Consider the following 18,349-nt stretch of genomic DNA (forward strand, 5'->3'; position numbering starts at 1 on the left):
CTGGCAACTAATGGAAGTGGAGAAGCCAAGATTTCAGCTTGAGAGTGGAAAGATTTGGGGAGTCACTCCTTGTGGGTGAGATATTAGGTCTTGAAGAGTGTCCAGGATCGAAGGAGGTTGTAACAGGTGAGGTCAGGGGAAGGGAAACCACACGTGACGAGGCCAGAAAGGGGCAATGAGGATTACTTTGCCTCTCAACCGAATAGCTTTCTTTAGAAATAGGGGTATCAGAGGTATCGTAGAATAAGCATAGAGGAGACCCACGGGCCAATCATGAGTCAAAGCGTCTCTCGGGGACTACCCGTGTGGGGGAAAGAGGGGAAAGTAGCTGCTGCATTTTTTGTTTGAGGGGTAAGCAAAAAGATTGCAGCTTGGCTGGCCCCAATGGCTGAAGATTTCTGCCATCACGCTCGGGTTGAGAGACCACTCACGAGGACTGAGGATGCATCTGCTCAGCCTGTCTGCAATCACGCTGGAGCTCCCCGGGATATGCATTGCGATTAAAAAACGGTTGGAAGCTATCTCACAATGCAAAATTCTCATGGCTTCATGACATAGGGGATAGGATTTGGTCTCTCCCTGTTTATGTACCAGACAACAGACATTTTGTCCGACTGGATAGCAATCATTCCTGACAGAAGGAGCAGATGAAGTGCCAACAATGCTAACAGCACCACTCCTAACTCCAGGACATTGATATGCAAGTTGACCTCTAGGCTGGACCACGTGCATTGGGCTGTCTTTCCCTGGAAGTGGCCCCACACACCCTATCAGGAAAGCATCCGTGGTCACCGTGGAGTTGGGTTGGGGAGTATGGAAGGGGCAACACCAAAGTTTTCGTCTGTTCTCATTCACCAGAGGAGATCTTATTTCCAGGAGTTGGTGATGAGGATCTGTGAGTTCAGGGGATGGAGATTGGATACCCACTGGGACAAAAGGAACTATTGTAGTAGTCTCATATGCAATCAGGCTAGGGGAAAAATCGGGATGGCTGCCGCCACAGACCCCAGAGCCTGTAGAACGTCCCTTGCAGACACCTTCCTTTGACAAAGTATCACTTGTAATTGTTCATAGGTTCATAGGTTGGTACTAGGTTATCAGCCCTAGACCCTATACAAGCCTAGCCATAACAATTCCTTGGATATTTCTTCCCACACTATTTACTTCCCTGGACCCCTGTCTAGCAGGGCAACTGATGTGATCCCTGGGATGAATTTCCTTTCTCCCATCCAATCATCAAGGTTCCTTTTGAAGAGGGCCAAAGAGGCGCTCTGCTTGACATATATGGGTAGTCTATTCCAGAGTCTGAGGAGTCTCTGGGTCAGGAACCTATCCCTCCAGCATGTTTTGTTTATTGTGATGACAAGGTTTAGATCCCTGGAGTGTGTGACTATGAGGGATTGGGATTTCTTTAAGTTTAGCATGTCCAACAGCTCTGGGTTTGACATGGCCTTGTATGTTAAGCAAAGATCGCCTTGGAGTAGATGATATGCGGCAGAGTATAGCTGGAGTTTTTTAAGGTGGTCAGCATAGGGCATCTGCTTTAGGCCTGTGATTCTTTTAGTGAGGTATTTCTGTGGCCTTTCCAGTTGTTGCAGATGTCTTGAGAGGTACATACCAAATGGGGCATTGTATTCTATAATGGGTCTAATGAGGGATGAATACAGTGGGACAATGACCTCCTTTTTTCTGGATGAAAAGCCCTTAGTGATGAGGTGTGCCGCATAGAATGATTTCCTGACTGTTGTGGCAATGTGGTTATTGAAGGTGAGACCACTTTCCACCTGTGTCCCTAAGTCTCTTATCACACTTTCGGTGTTTAGTGTACTACCACTTATGTGGTAATTCACGTGTACATGTTTTTTCCCAAAGGGGATAACTATACATTTCTTGGAATTGAGCTTGAGCCCATGGCTCTGGCATCAAGTAACTGTTTCTGTAAGGCCCTTCTGTAGAGTATCCACATCATTTGGGGATTCAATAATGGCTCCCAGTTTGCAGTCATCTACGAACTTTGTTAGCCAGAGTCCCTTAGTGTTGGCCTATACATCAGAGAAGTAGATGCCAAACAAGAGAGGTCCCGGACTGAACCCTGAGGTACTCCACTTGTCACTTGTCTGGAGCTGGATTTGGAGTCAGCTACTTTTACAGTGTGGGTTTTGTCAGTAAGCCAGCTGGCAACCCATCGAGTGACGTAGGGATTTATGCCCAGCTTAGTAAGTTTATCTATGATTCCAGAGTGGGGGATGGTGTCAAAGGCCTTGGCGAGGTCCATATAGGCTGTGTGAACTGCCTTACTCTCGTCCACGGCTCTGGAGACTGATTCAAAGAAATCAATCCGGTTCAGGAGACAAGATCGGCCCTTCACGAACCCAAACTGGATGGGGTCCAGTGTTTTAAGGATGCCAATGTCTTTGTTTATAAGTTCCATGATAATACGTTCCATGGCCTTGCATATCAGGCTCATCAGACTGATGGGGCGGTAGTTCCCAGTATCCAAGGTGGATCCCCCCTTGTGGAGTGGGATAACTGTAGCTGTGTGCCACTCAGTGGGCTCAAAGCCTGAGGTGAGGGTATGATTAAACATGACACTTAGGTGAGGTGCCAGTTCATTTTGTAGTTCAAGTAGTACACAGCCCGGAATGCCATCTGGTCCCATGGATGCTGTATTCTTACCTTTGGAGAGTGCGTTTTTTACCTGTGTGGCCGTTATTACCGGAATTTGGCAATCTTCCGGTATTGAGATGGGCCATTTAGGGGGTGAAAGGGGGGTGAAGTTGGCACTGAATCGATCAGCTGGGATATTGACAATATCCTTGAGATTAGTATATTTAATGCCATTCTGTTGTAGCTCAGAGCTGATCTGAGCATTGCCATTTAGATTCTTCACATAGTTATAGAATGCCTTGTGACTGTCTTTGGAATCTTTGGCAATTTTATTTTCATAACTAGCTATGAAGGATTTTATGAGGGATCTCAGCTTCTTACTGACTGGTAAGGGAGTTTTTTGCATCCTGGGATTTTCCTTTTTTCTGCAACACTTTCTTCCTTTTGTTGTAAAGATTGTTTATGGCAGGGGACCACCAGACTGGCTTCCTTTTTTTGGAGGAAAGCATCTTGGTTCTATTTGTAACCTTAATCTCTGAAGTCTGTGAGGAGGAAGAGAGATTTGGCTTGTTCGAGTGCTGAATACTGCGCCTATAAATTCCAGTTGCTGGGTGGGATGAAGGTTGGATTTTTCCCAGAGTATAGTGATGCCTAGGAACTCCGCCAGTGCTACAGTGTAGCGGAGGGCCCTGACCAGTAGGCACTTGGTGGGGACGGAAAGGAGCCAATCACTTATATACGGAAACACCTGGAATCCCTGAAGTCTCAGATGAGCTGTCACCACTGCTAGGCATTTCGTGAACACTCTGGGGACCGTCAAGAGACCAAATGGCAGGGCTCTGAATTGGTAATGATTGGCTCCCAGACAGAAGCGAAGGAGACTCCTGGAGCACTTGTCCATTTTGATGTGGTAATACGCATCCCGGAGGTCTACAGTGCACATCCACACACCCTCCCAAAGAAATGGGAGAATGGATTGTATCGTGACCATGCGAAACTTGGTCTGAACTACTGACTTGTTTAGTTGGCTGACATCCAAAATGGGTCTCAAGTCCCCGGTCTTTTTTGGCACCAAAAAAAATCTTGAGTAAAACCTGGATCCGCACTGGTCTGGGGGGACTTGTTGGATGACTCGTTTTAGATACAGCTTTATTATTTCTGAAGCTGCCTCTACCTTTTTACTGGGTGGAACATCAGGAAGGAATTTGGAGGTCTTGGATAAGAGATTACAGGGATGTAGTAACCTCTGGAAATTATTCTCTGCACCCACTGATCGTTTGTAATAGAGTGCCAGGCAGCTTGGTGCAGAGAGAAACGAGCCCCAACTGCTTCACGTGGAAAGCAATCGGGCAGCACTTCAGGAGCACTGATAAGGTCATCTGGTGAAAGAATCCCTGGAGTACTGATTTTGGGGACCCCCTCTGCCCCTAAAGGGACATCTTCCATTATTGGAACCCCCTCTGCCTCTGGGGGAGTCCTCACCCCGTGCACTATGGAAAGGGCCTTGAGATTTTTTTGTGCCATATCTTTCCAATAATCTGGTACCTGCAGAAGGAGCACTGAGGCTTGGAAAAACGTAGGCCAATGGCAGACAAGGTTTTTCCATCCTGCTCGCACCTGGCTAATGTGTCCTTCACTTTAGAACTGAACAAAGCGGAAGGTTCGATAAGGGCGTTTAAAAAGGAAGACTTGAAGGAGTCTGTGAGGTCACAAATGCGCATCCAGGCATGGTGTCTCATAACTACACCTGCACCTGCAGCTCTAGCCGCCCCTTCGGTTGCGTGGGACAGCAACCTCATGGACGAGTTGGAAATCAACTCTAGGGTGGCAAGTTGGGAAGCAACTTTATCACGTGCCTCATCCGAAACTTGACCCTTGAGGGTTCCAGAGAGTTCAGTGATGAGAGCTCTTTGGAGCCTCGTAAAATGCACCAAGTAATTCAGAGACCTGACAGTAAAGGTCGCTGAAGCAAAAACTCACTTCCCTAATCTGTCCACCACCCGGGACTCTCTGTTGGGTGGGTGGACAGCAGGACTTTCCTCCGCAAGGTCCTTTTCATGGCAGCCGCCACCACCATAGCGTCTACTGGTAAGCCTCTAGACCAATGGGGCTGTTCCTCTGGAGGGGAGAGTATCTTGTCTGGTCAATGGGGAATGACCTCAATGATATTAGGGTTCTTCCACACCCACTGCACGATGAGCTTGACTAACTCATCGGCAGGGGGGGGGGGTTACCCAAGAAGTAGAGGGCCGAGAGCGGAATGCCTGCAGGAATACGGATTCCTCCAAGGAAGGGTTGGAGGGCTTCCAGTCACCTCTCTGCCTCAAAATTTCTAGGATGTCTCCAAAGGAGACATCAACAGGGGGTGACCGTGGGGACCCTTTCCCATCATCGTAGTCTGTATCTTCAGTGAGGGACTCCTCCAAGGAGTCCATATGTTTCCTCTTACATGTCCATTTCTGAGGAGGTTCTTCAGTGGGAGCATTTGAAGAAGACTCAGAAAGGGGGATACCCTGTACATGGGGTTTCCTGAGGCTTGCACTCAAGGTGTCCTGGGGGGGGGGGGTGGCCTGTGATAGCTGCAGCTCAGAAGGAGCCTGGGGAAGGTCCGACATAGGAGGATTGCTTCCCGAAGCAAGCACCCTCTCCATCACCCAGCAGGCAGGCCCACCCGAAGAGGAATTGGAGTCTGGAACAGAGGAAGACAATCTCGGAACCAGGGTCACACTCCGCTCCATGTGGCCCGCTCCCCGGGATGGAGCCTCAAGCAAAACCGGGGCGGGAGTCACCCTCGGATACGAAGACAGAGCCGATGAAACAACCGGAACTGTACCTGGAACCAAGAGTTCCACTCCCCCAAGCATGAGATTGAGGAAGGGATGGTTCTGAAGGAACTGAAACCCAAAGGGGCCTCAGAGAAGGTCACTGTCGGTGTCGAGGAGAGGAGTCCTCCCAAAGACGTCAGAGCTATAGGCCTCTAGACCGAAGGGTCCAAGGGAGGAGAATATGTAGGAGTCGCAGGGGTAATGGACCCAAAACCCAGAGTGGGATGGGTTCTATGAAAATTTGTAATCTACCTGGCTGTCAGCAGCTGATCAAACAGGTGCACCACATCCAACTCAGATAGGCTCCTGGTGGACCTTAGCGACACACCTGAGGGGGAGACAGGTCAGTCCAAAAAGGGGCTAAAGACTCATCCAGCAAATGGATCCAAAGATGGGGAGTACTGGGTCTGTGGTGCAGTAAAAGTTGGTACTGAGATTTCCGGTTTCGAAACAGGCAAAAGGGGGACTATTGGTGCCGAGAATGGATTTGAAGCCAAAGTAATAGTCGGAGTGGAAGTCATTTTCGGCTCCAAAGAGCTCCTTGGTACCGATCTTGGAACAGAGATGGGTACGTCGGTGCCGAGGTAATGACAGGCAATATGGTTGGAGCCAAAACCACAGTAGGAACTGTAGCAGTTGGTGCCGAGGGCAGTGCCGATGTGGAAGTCATCACAATATCTGTAGAGGCCACTGGAGCCGAGCTTGGAGATGAGGTAGTCGGAACCGAGGAGGTGATCCTGTGCTCTGTGGAAGACTTATGGGCCTTTTGCTTATGAGGCTTTCCCTTATTATTGTCGGTGAAGAAGGGTCAGAATGAGGATGTTTCTTGTCCATAGGTGGAGGGCTTGAAACCTCCGATGCAGAAATAGCCTCAGAAAAAGGAGAAGGAAGCAGGCCTTTAAGAATAAGTTTATTTCTTCTTTCATTCAGCATCTACTGACTGAAACTGATACAAATCTGACAGGGAGGTTTCACAGATAAGTGTGGAACCCCCAAACAATATACACATTCCTCATGGTCGCTACAGGGGAGTTTACCATTGCAGGAAGTGCAATGCTTAAACCCCAAAGTCCCTTTCTTTTCAGACATACCAAAAAATTTGAGACAATAAACTAACAAAGGTAGAGAAAGGAAGGAGAGAGAAAGAGAGCGAGTAAATACCCAGGATGGTATTTAGAATACCACAAGGGTAAAAAGGGTGTTTACCAACGATGGTAAGAAAAAAGGATACCTGTGGGTAGAGCTGGTTAAGATACCAAGAAGTAGAAGAATTTCGAGATAAAAAACTTACAAAATACTGTAAATTTTGAAAAAAACACAATACTTAGCTGGAGAGCTCGGTGAAACCCTGCTATATGCCTGCATGGCAAACGAGATCTGAGGTAACTGGGAGAAGGGCATTGTGGGTAGCAGTTTAGCTCGAGAGTTTTTGGTGTATGTGAGCTTGGTAATAGGGCAACTTGGTTCCGAGGGCTTAGAACCAAACCCATCAGTGATGAATAGGAAGAAGATTAACAACTTCAGATAACATCTTTCCTTTATAATAAATTTCCCTAACCAAGAAGAACACATGACTCCACGGAAAAGGAACTGATTGCATCCTCTGTTCAGCCAGCTCAGACAGGGAAGTTTGTCATAATAAGCCAAGACGGGGTGGGGGGTGGTGAACCAGGCAGAAACGGACAACACGGATCTACTATTATGGTAAACACATAACTTTCATATCAGATGTTGTCTGCTCCTGCTGGATTCAACCTGTGGGACAGAGTTCCCAGCCATGAAAAAATTCATCAGAAGGAACTAAGGAAAGATATTCCACAACACAATGGAGTCAAAGTAAGCCCTGGATCTAGACTGAATATCCAGCTTATAATGTGACACAAAAGTATGCGGATCCATCCAGGTTGCAGCTATACAAATGTCATCCATTGATACTCTATCAAAGAAAGTTGTAGAAGTAGCCACAGCCATGGTAGCATGGCCTTTAGGTTTGCAAGGAAGACACCTGCCTCTCATAGAATATGTAAACAAAATATAGTCTGTTAGCCAATTAGATAAAGTCACTTTAGACAAAGGTGGGCCCAGCCTGTATTTTAAAAAGGAGACAAATAACTGACTAGATTTTCTAAAGACTTTAGTCCTGTCGAAATAAAATCTCAATTGCCTATACATATCCAGACAATATAAAAGGTATTCACCTTTGTTGGAGAAATTGTGAAAAATACAGGGAGATGAATAAAATTGTTAAGAATATTCTCAAAAGTTACTTGTGGTAGAAAGGAAGGGTTTGTACACAGAGAAGCTCTGTCTTTGTGGAACACTAAATAAGGAGGAGAATAATCAAGAATTTGCAACTGCAAAACGCTCCTAGCTGAAGTACCAGCTATTGCAAACAGGGTCTTCCAAGACAGAAGCTTGAAGTCAGAAGTAGCTGAATGTTCAAATAGAGGGCCTGCAAGAACCTGCAAAACAAGCGGCAAATCCCAGGGAGGAACTTGATCCTGAACTGGGGGCACAGCAAAAAGGTACCTTTGAGGAATGCCTATGAAATCTTCAAGGAAGCCAGGAGAACATTGTCCCTGCCAATGTGAAAATTAGAAATAGCTGCAAATAGCTTCCAGCTGTACTTTAATGCTAGGAAAACTAGAACCTGACTGAAACAACTCTGCAGGAAAATCCAAAATGGACTCTAAAAAGCAGGAAAAAGGGTCAAGACCATGAGACTCCACCCAAAGAACAAAATGTCTCCATTTACTGAAATACACTTTTCTAGTAGACCGATTTTGAGATGAAGACAAGATGTGAACTACAGCCTGTGAAAGCTTGAGATTTCTTGCCATCAAGTCAACTGGAGAAACCAAGATGTTAAATTGAGGGATTGAAGATGGGGGAATCCAGACCTGCTAGATGAGAAACAACATCTGGAATGGGACCCAGCACAGAAGGGGGTAATTCAGAACAGACCAAAGGAAGAGATAACACACCTGACAAGGCCTAAATGGGGCTATTAGGATCACAATTGCTTTGCAGAGGGCTGCCTTCTGAAGAAATTTTACAATCAAAGGAACTGGGGGGTAAGCATAAAGAAGTCAGGGGGTCAAATAAACACAAGGGAATCCCTGGAAGACTGTCCTGAAAGAGGAACTATGGCATAATAGCTGCTGCACTTGGTACTGGATGGGGAAGCAAACAGGTCACAACACGGAGTGCCCCAGTGCCAAAAAATCCAAACTGCACCACTCATGGGGAAGCAAAATACTCCTGCTCAGACTGTTGGACAGAATTCTGGATTTACCTGGTATGTGGTTTGCAAGCAGAAACTACTGAGAAGAAATCACCCACTGCCAAACTTTTGTGGCCTCTCAAAAAAGAGGATATGAAGGTCCCCCCCCCCCCCATGATACCAGGCAACAGACATATTGTCCATCTGTATCTCAATCACACTTTTGGGAAGGGTGTCCTGAAAAGCCTGCAAAGCAAGAAGGATCACTCTCATCTCTAGAACACTGATGCAAATGTCAGCCACTGCAGAAGACCAGGACCCTTGAATGGTCCTCCCTTCAAAATGACCCCCCCCCCCACCCAAAAGAAGGAGCTGCCCATGGTGTCTGTTGCTGAGGGAGCTGGAAGAACAAATGGTCTCCCATTGGTTACTAAAGGAATTTGGTCATGACACAACTTTGTCAGCTGTACTGGAAAATCCATTGGATGGGTTAGGAAAGATCACTGTACAACCAGATTCCATTGCAGAGCCCTCATATGACATCTAGACCAACCCTATCAATTCTGTAATATGACCTATATGTTTCATAACTGCATGAGCTAGAGGGTGCTGGCACCAACAAGGCCTGAACATGAAGGCTGATCACCCTGGACCACAGAAGTCTGGCAATTTGACTGACTGTATCCAAGTGGCAACTACTAAGGATACTACAACAAGGCTAAAGCTATCACTAAAAACACTAATCCTAAAACAAGCACAAAGAACACATCAATACAAAAAAAAAACATGACCCACCTAAAGGCAAGAAGTCTATCAACAGCAGAATATCCTAAAGAACTAACTACCTACCTACCTATCACACACAACACTAACTGAACTAATGATAAAAAAAGGGTAAGGGATGCAAACTTCTGTCCAAAATGCACACTAATAGAATCCCAAACAGGATACACTAAGAGGAGCTGAGATCATGCTGCTGACAGGAATGGCAGCAAACTACATCTGAGGAGTACGGTGAGGAGCAGGCGATTCTGGGTAAGCAAGGTGGGAGCCTGGTGATTTCTCAGTCTGAAGAAATTGGCCAGTGATGGATATGAGTCAGCTCTGAAAACCCACAGGTTGAAGCCAGATTCAGATCACATATTCAAAAAAGCTGCCATGCAGAATAAGTGAAAGTAACAACATTATATCACAATGACAGCCTTATCAATAATATCATGGAATGTAAATGGCACTGCAGGTATGGACAAGAAGTAATGAGGACTGAACTATATTAAGAAAGGTACAGTACAAATAGCAATGTTACAGGAAATATTCTTGAACAGAAATGAAGATGTGAATTTTGTAAAGAACGAATTTTAAAAGATTATTCAGTAAAACATCAAAGACAAAGGGGGCATAAAACTTATTATGAGAGGGGCTCCAATAATGACACAAGAGGAGAAGAAAGACAACAATGGTAGACTTTTGATAATAATGGGTTGCTAGCAGGGAAGGAGGATTACATTAGCATAAATTTATATTCCACCTAAAACTACTATTAAGGGGCTTAAGTTAATTATGGGAGAGGTAGTTAGCTTACAGATGGGCTCATTATTCATGGCTGGGGACTGGAATCTGATACTCGATGTAGATGTATCAGAGGGATCTAGAAGGGAAAATATAACAAGAAAGGGTACATTTCTGAAGAAATATATGATGATATTTGGCATGGAAGATATGAGTTTACTAACAAGAACCTAGAAAAATATACATATTACTCCTAAACCACAATACCTTAGTTAGACTGGTTAAAAATTATACTTCACAGGAGCGTGCGGATTTATTTAAAAGCTTTGAACCACATCCAGTAACTGTTTCAAAGCATACACCAAAAAAGCCTAAGGTAAAGATGCCAGATGATCAAGTAAAATGAGACACTAGGGCCTTCCTAATTACCTATTAAAAAGGCAGGAATTTAAGGAATGGGTAGTGAAAATTATTTAAGAACTGTTAGGGAAAATACAAATTTCTTCTGAGAGGACAGCTGAGGAGTAGGATAATATGAAAATGGAATTTAAAATGAGGAATGGGGAAGCCAAGAAAAAGCACAAATGGAAATATTTACTGAAGACTTAAATATGTCAAGGTTAGAGGAGGATGAGACTCCAAAATTATTAGCAAAGACAGGAGATAAAAAATGGTAATGCATAATCAATCAACAGGGAAGTCTTCAGGGACAGATGATACTCCTCTGGAAGTTTGGAATTTAGAAGGAAAGAAGATGATAAATATCTGGAAGGTTTTGTTTAATAATATTCTAAAATAAGGGACAGTGCCAGCATCTTGGAAGAAAGATACAGGGGCTGTACTACTCAAAGAGGGCAAAAAAACCTTTAAACCCAACTTCATATAGACTAATTTAAATTTCTAACCATGATTATACAGCATTTATGTATATATCAGCTCAGAGAATGGCTAAGGCATTGCCAAAACTGACAGATATGTACCTATGTTGTTTTCTGGAGGTGAGGCAAACATCTGACAACAGTAACAGAACAGAGGGAAACTGTGCAAGAAGACGTTGCTATTATTGGTGGGTCTTAATGCACAGAAGGGATTCACTGGAGATAGCTGTGGTTTTATGAGTACAGCACCAGTAATGTTTTCCTAACAGAATAATGGAGTTAATTGGGAAGGGACAGAGGTAAAAATCAAGGTGGGAGGGTTTCTCTCTGACAAATTGTGTCTGAACAGAGGAACCAGGCAGGGGTATCCACTTTCCCCTTTGTTATTTACTTTATACTTAGGAGCCACTGGCAAAGAAAGCAAGGGACTAAACAAACTGAAGGGTATAGATTACATGGTACTCAAGAAAAAATATCCTTATTTGCAGATGACATTATTTTGTACTTGATAAATGCAAATGGAATCTTGTGTCCAAATCTGCCACACTTTTAAAAACTAAGGCTTTTTTCTAAATGTTTTTCCTACTGAACCAATTAAGATAACAAACTATAAAAAAATAAAATAACAGGTCATATGCTCAAAAATTAAGTGAGGATGAGAAAATTTAACTAATGCACCAAAATAAAACTACATTATTTACTTAGCAAAGTTACTAAGCTAACACTAAAAACCCTAACCAAAAAGGAAAAGAAATTATAATACTTATCTGAGTAAGATGCTTTGTAACAAGAGTTGCAAGCCTACCCTGGCATTGATAACTGATCAACAGTAAATGATATTTCGAGAGAAAGGAAAGCATGGTACATCAAGGGGGTAAAGGAAGGGGTTGGATGGAGCTTGGGAGGACATGGTGGGCTCAGAGATGACAGCTGCCTGTGGCTACCAGTCCTGAATTTGAAGTGGATGGAATGAATCTTGCAAGATCATGGGTACTTAATGGAAAAAACAACTGGTCTGTAACCCACAGAAAATACAAGAAACACTCTGTGAATATGTTTACTCGACAGTATTAGGCAGAATGCAGACAAAAAAAAATAGACTGGAATCATAGTAGGAAATTAATCACCTGAAGCTGCTTTCATACAGACTGAGGCACAACTGGTGACATTTCCAGATAGGAATGAATACATTTAAGGTGAAAAAACCCAAATGTTAAGATTTTCTGTTACACTAACCCTTCCCAAAGAAGATATATATTATTACATACACAAACTTACAGAGAACCGCTGCTCTGCAATTACAAAAAACAAGTATCAAATAAAACTGCCTCTGCACTTCTTGCTGTAAAGTCTGCATAGAAAAATTACCAGTTTTCTTACAGCAAATTATTTCTTTTTTTAAGATCTACCATGTTTAAATACAGATCTACACACACACACACACACACACACACACACACACACACACACACACACACGCGCGCGCGCACACGCACGTGCACACACACACCTCCACAAGAAGCACAAAACCCTCACAAGAAATATGACTATTGCAAATATTAAACATTTAGTCACATAAGTAGCACAGACCATGAGTTAGAACAGGCAGACTTAGCAAAGAAATCCTGACTTTACTCAAAACATAAGTGATTGTGTACGTCTATAAAACATTCACAAATCCCTCAAAAGAGTCAAAACAAATATTTAAAGTAAGCCATATAAAATACACTGCAGTATACTTCACAGAATAATAGGGAGAAAGTGAAAGGATGACTACCAGCCTTAGAATATAAATAAAGTATATAAATAACTTTGTGCAGGCCACACACCTTAACAGGATCTACTTTCTTCCTAACAGGAAATAACATCTTGTAATGAAAATTTCTAATACACAAAACAGGAAAACTGACTTCACTCTTAAGCATGCAGCAGTAATAAAAACAGAATAGCTGTTTTCCTTTTCTTGTATGCTTCATGTGATAATTTAAAACCAACAGAGAATGTATATTATTAATCTACTATTAAAATAAATACTTGTGTTGAAAACAGTTGCCCTCAGAAGTTTATAAAAAGAAAGCTACAAAGGACAGGCCATTCTTTTAAATGCTTGGGGGTGGATGATTTCCTCTGCTGAGCAATAATTGACAACCTAGCCCGTCATTCACCCCTTGAATCTACAAACATGCATAACCTTACCAAACAGTAAAAACTACAAGAAAAAACTAGCCAAGCTAAAGTTTTTACTGAGTGATACCTTAAACCTCCTGTAAAAGAGAACCATGGGATATATGCAAATGACTCCATAAAAGACTACTGTGAAGACATGAATGGATAACATATGCTGCTTAGCCACATACCTCTCAACTGTCCAGATTTCTGTCACATATTTTTTATCTGTTCCTCATAAAATCTCTGGTTTTCTAGTAAATCACTGAGGATTGAAGTCTTTAAATAGTGACATAAATTTAGTATCAGACTTCATATCCTTCATAAAATGCATACTAACACAAAGCCTTTTATTCTAGCAACTTTCTAAACTTATAAGAGCAATATTTAATATGTATCCCTATTTTGGGCTTTTGTTCCCCCCATTATTATTATTAATATTATTATTACTGTTATCATCTCACTCTCAATTTTTCTGTCTTCTCCCCATGGTATCCCTTCCTGCAACTATTCTCACTTGTCTATTCTAATGTCTTCATACCTCTCTATATAATGATATGCTGCTATTTCTGTAGCATAAACCATCTCAGTCATTATTGCTATATCTTATCCAAAAAAGCTCTTCTAAGCACAATTCCATATTTCTATCCACATTTTGACTTTGTAAACTGCTTCTTGCACTAAATGTTGTAGCATACTTTTGCACCCCTAAATCGTAACCATTTAAAATGTCGGGGCTCTCTACAGCAAGTTCGAAAATGCAGACACTGAATGATGGATAGAATGGACTTACATATACTAAGTCCAAGATGGCATTTCTAGGAATATTTCCTTTTCACAGAGGTATGGTGATATCTGAGCTACTATATATAAGTTTGGGGATGTGGATGGCTTAGCCCCACCTCCCGTAAAAAGACATTCACACTTCTCTGGCTTTTCCATCTGCTTTTAGGGGCTTTTTGGCACTCAGCATTTTGAAAGCCAACATTTCAATAGGGAGCCTGTGTAAATATGTGCAAATTTTATAGCATATCTTTGTATATGAAGATATGTTTTGCTCGTTTCTTATGTGATCCTATTCATCCAGGCTGTGACTGCAAATGGTTCACTGAGACCAGCACACTACCTCATTAAGCAAATATAATAAATAATACAAAACAAACAATAAAATAAACTGACTATGTCTGGATTACCTGTCCTAAAAAGTTGAGAGGTATGGCTAACCAGACCACTTACACGGCTGACTTTATTTTAGCTGCCTTTAAATGATAAGCCTGGTAAACTATCACTTCATAAAACAAGAGTGAGCAGATAATACATGTCATGTCGTGTGCTGACATTTGCTGTTAGCACTACGACAGAAAACTTTGAGTACAAAAGTCAAATGTCAAAGTGAAAGGTGCTACACAGCCATCTCCTCTATTAAAAGGAAGTGAAACTGAGATTTTTCACTTAACCAAGAAAAAAATGGATGAAGCCTGAGCCTCACAAGTCATACTCCCCAAGGTTTAAATAAATAATTTAAAACTGAAATAAATCTAACAGTGTATATTTAATGAAGTTAATAAAGAGCTTCCAAAGAAAATATAATGTTTCACTGCTTGGAAGGTATTCTGACAGTTATGTTAGATAATTGTGCTATTCTAATTTGAAATTATAACTGTGAGGCCTGGAATTATGAAAAAAAGTAAAAGTAAAGGAAAATCAATGAATGTTGACAACTTATATTTTCATTTAAAGTTAAATAATTCCTGTATCACTATACCTCAGAGAAAAGGCAATACTCTGAGTCACAGTTGCATTGAACTTTATATATGCAAGTCTCCATTTTTGTGCATTCAGTCTTGCTACTCCTGGTCTTGCACTCATGATTCTCAGAATTTAAAAAAGTTTCCTGTGCTATACAAATGTCCTTCCTATGTAGAAAAGACTGGTACTGCACAATGCAGTGAAGAAAATTTTCATCTTACTGTGGGGCAAATAAGACACCCTGCTAGCAAAATCACTTTGGCAAAACTGCTGATGTCTTTCTTAATAACTACTAAATATTTACATAGAAATGGCCTTCCCTTTTAGACCCGTGTATTTCACTCAGGAATAAAACATCAAAAATGCTAAATGCAATGCAATGCACATTAAACTGAGGAAAATCTCTAAATGTCATAATGCTATGCAGGACCCCAAACACAGGCATAAACACTTTCTATGGAAGCCTTCTTGATATGGGAGAACTGGGAGACAAGGACAATGGTGTTCAACATTTCAGTATGAATTGCAGTCACACTAATGTGAGAGTAAGCAGAAGCATGAAGAGATAAATCTAAAGTGGTAAAATCAGGACAGTGTAACTTTTGAGGAAAAGTATACTACTCAGAAGAAAAAAAAATCTAGTTCGATAATACTGAGAAGAAAAAAGTAGTTGTGATCCTTAATTCATGTACTCCAGCAATGAAAGGGTTAAACTTTTTTTTGCCACCCTAATGATACCTTTGACTAGTAATTTTGCTGAAGAAACAAGCCCTTCAGCTTTGAAAGTCACAGTTCCTGAGTCTTCAGTTGCCAAGTTCCTTAATGTTAAGCTGTAGACATTATCTTGCACAGAAATCTCATTCTGAAGATTGTTGTGAAGTGGAGTTCCATCCAACCACCACTGAGTGTCCTGTAAGCCCTTGTGTGACAGCTCACAGGTGAACGTGGCTGTTTCGCCTGCAAAGACGTCTGTGTTCTTTAAACCCGTCATAATCTTTATTTCACGTTCTGTGAAATAAAGCAAGAAAGAAGAAAAGAAAAACAACACAAGGAGATGAAAAAGAGAAGGATGTCAGTTATAACTTTATAACAGCATTACCATTACTCTAAAGACAATTTTAGAATTTTAGAATTGTGAATGCTCTCTAAGCTAAAGAACATCAAATGTCCCTCAGGAGAGATAATATGAACTGGTAAAACTGGAATCGTTTTTATAACAGACTAACACTCCACGTTCTAGGTCAATAGTCGAACAGCATTACATGAAAGTAGTAAACTCAGCCTGTGGATGCATTGCCTATTGTTTTACTAAAGGACTAGTTTTGTAGCTAACCATCAAGTACCCAACTTACCTTCATAATCCGTAGGTTCATGTATACTGCAGGTTAACACAGAAGCCTTAAGAGTTTCATCACCAACTACTTACCAAAGCTCATTTACAACATACTTCACTACAAGTAACGGCCTTTGGGTGAAGATTACTGCAAGTGAAACAGGAAAGGATTTCTTTAACATTCAGCTCCATCTTCAGATTTTCCTTTCTTACCCTGCACAAATAATGATGCTGTTGTCTGACGCATTCCTGTGTCACAGGTGTATTCTCCGCAGTCTTCAGGCTCTAGATTATGAATTACAAGTTCACAAACTGTGCCCAGCTGCTTTATCTCAAACTTGCTGCTTGGAAGAAGTACAACACTCCCTTTGCGCCACTCTACAGGAGCATCTGGTTTTGTGATTTCACAAGAAAATGTGACTGCCTCATCCTCTTCCGCTTCTTCATTGCTTAACTCTTTTTTGAACAGTACTGGCAAAGCTGAGATGAAACAATGGATATAAGTTAATCCATTTTCTTAAATAATCTTGTTAATGATGGCAAGCAAATAAATTGTGGTGAAAGTAACTTTTTGTACATTGTGGTACAAACATATAACTGAATAATGTAATTTTGTAACAGACTTGACAGTTTAGAAATTATAATTTTACTTGTTCAAAAATTATTAACAAGCAAAGTGTGCACACATATACAAAGAATGGTGCTGGCTAGTGATGGTCTGATGCACTTCCTCAGCTTCTCATCCCTTCACATATATTCCACATACAGAGTTGACAATTGGGGAAGGGTGACTGGAACAGGTTCATAATGCAGCCTGACGACTACTCCTTTATATCTAACCTTGGTTTGATGACATTAGGCTGCTGGATTCCTGGATACGCATACTTCTATATACCTTGACATCATAAAGCATACCTCTCAAATGTCCAGAATTTCACATAATTTACAATTTTTTCCCTGATATGTTTGGTCTGTTCCTCATGAATTTAGTATTTTTTAGCAAATCTTTCAGGATTTAAGTCACAAAATAATAAAAAGAAGTTATGTACTTACCATAACATCCCACCTGTGTTGTCCATTTTCATTCTTCCTCAACTTATGGGTTTGGATTCAATCCCTTTTATCTGACTCAGCCCCTGGAAAAGCTCATGCCAACCAGAAAACTTTTGAGCTACTACCTTACCCATAATACACGAACCCCAATTACCTCAGATCTTGTTTGCTAAAAACAACAGATATTCAGTTACAGACAGAGGAGACTATATCTGGAGCTATATACCAAGGAAGTGGCATACTCATAACACTCACTCTTCCAGAGGGGATTGGTGGGAGGGGAGTTGAGGAAGAATGAAAATAGACAACACAGATGGAACATTATGGTAAGCACATAACTTCTTTATCTGATATTGTCAATTTTCATTCTATCTTCAACTTATGGGACAGAGCTATTTAATTTTCTGGGTGGACTCAAGGAAGAATATTCCCAAGCACCAATGAACCAAATGATGCCCTGCCCCTAGAGACCACATCCAATTTGCAATGAGTAAGAAATGCATGGGGAGTAGCCCACGTTGCTGCTGCACAAATGTCATCCATGGAGGCTCTAGATAAGAAGACTGATGAACTAGCCATGGCTCTAATCAAGTTGATTTCTTAAAGGTTTTGACAAGGTAATTCCCAACTTGTTGTATATATAAGGAATACAATCTGTAAGCCATCTGGCTAGAGCAATTTTGGTAATAGGTTTTTCTAGTTTTATGTCTGAAAAAGAGACAAACAACTGTTCAGACTTCCTGAAGTTTTCTGCTCTGCGTAGGCAAAAAACGTAACTGCCTGTGAACATCTAATATATGTAGTGTATATTTACCTTTGTTTGAAAATCTAGGGAAGAATACCAGCAAATTACCAGATTGATTTATATTAGCTTCTGAAATGACTTTAGGAAGAAAGGACGCATTAGTTCATAAAGTGCCCCTGTCTTTATGAAATATCAAGTAAGGTGGCTTCAAAGATAACGCCTGAATCTCCGAAATTCTTCTGGCAGGAAAACTATTTTCCA

At 41.6% G+C, this 18,349-nt stretch overlaps 1 protein-coding gene across 1 annotated transcript in view; it reads right to left on the reverse strand.

Annotated features, from left to right (window-relative positions):
* The window catches only part of OBSCN (obscurin, cytoskeletal calmodulin and titin-interacting RhoGEF), a 4,979,884-nt gene that overhangs the window by 1,078,761 nt on the left and 3,882,774 nt on the right, over nt 1-18,349 (reverse strand). Inside the window, exons 62-63 of the mRNA XM_044066040.1 lie at nt 16,504-16,770; nt 15,696-15,965 (exon numbers count right to left, since the gene is read on the reverse strand). Coding sequence (XP_043921975.1) covers nt 15,696-15,965; nt 16,504-16,770 — 537 coding nt within the window. The remainder of the gene's footprint in view (nt 1-15,695; nt 15,966-16,503; nt 16,771-18,349) is intronic.

This window comes from Protopterus annectens, chromosome 3.part0, assembly GCF_019279795.1.
Source record: "Protopterus annectens isolate FY-2018-M chromosome 3.part0, PAN1.0, whole genome shotgun sequence".
Taxonomy (NCBI): Eukaryota; Metazoa; Chordata; order Ceratodontiformes; family Protopteridae; genus Protopterus; species Protopterus annectens.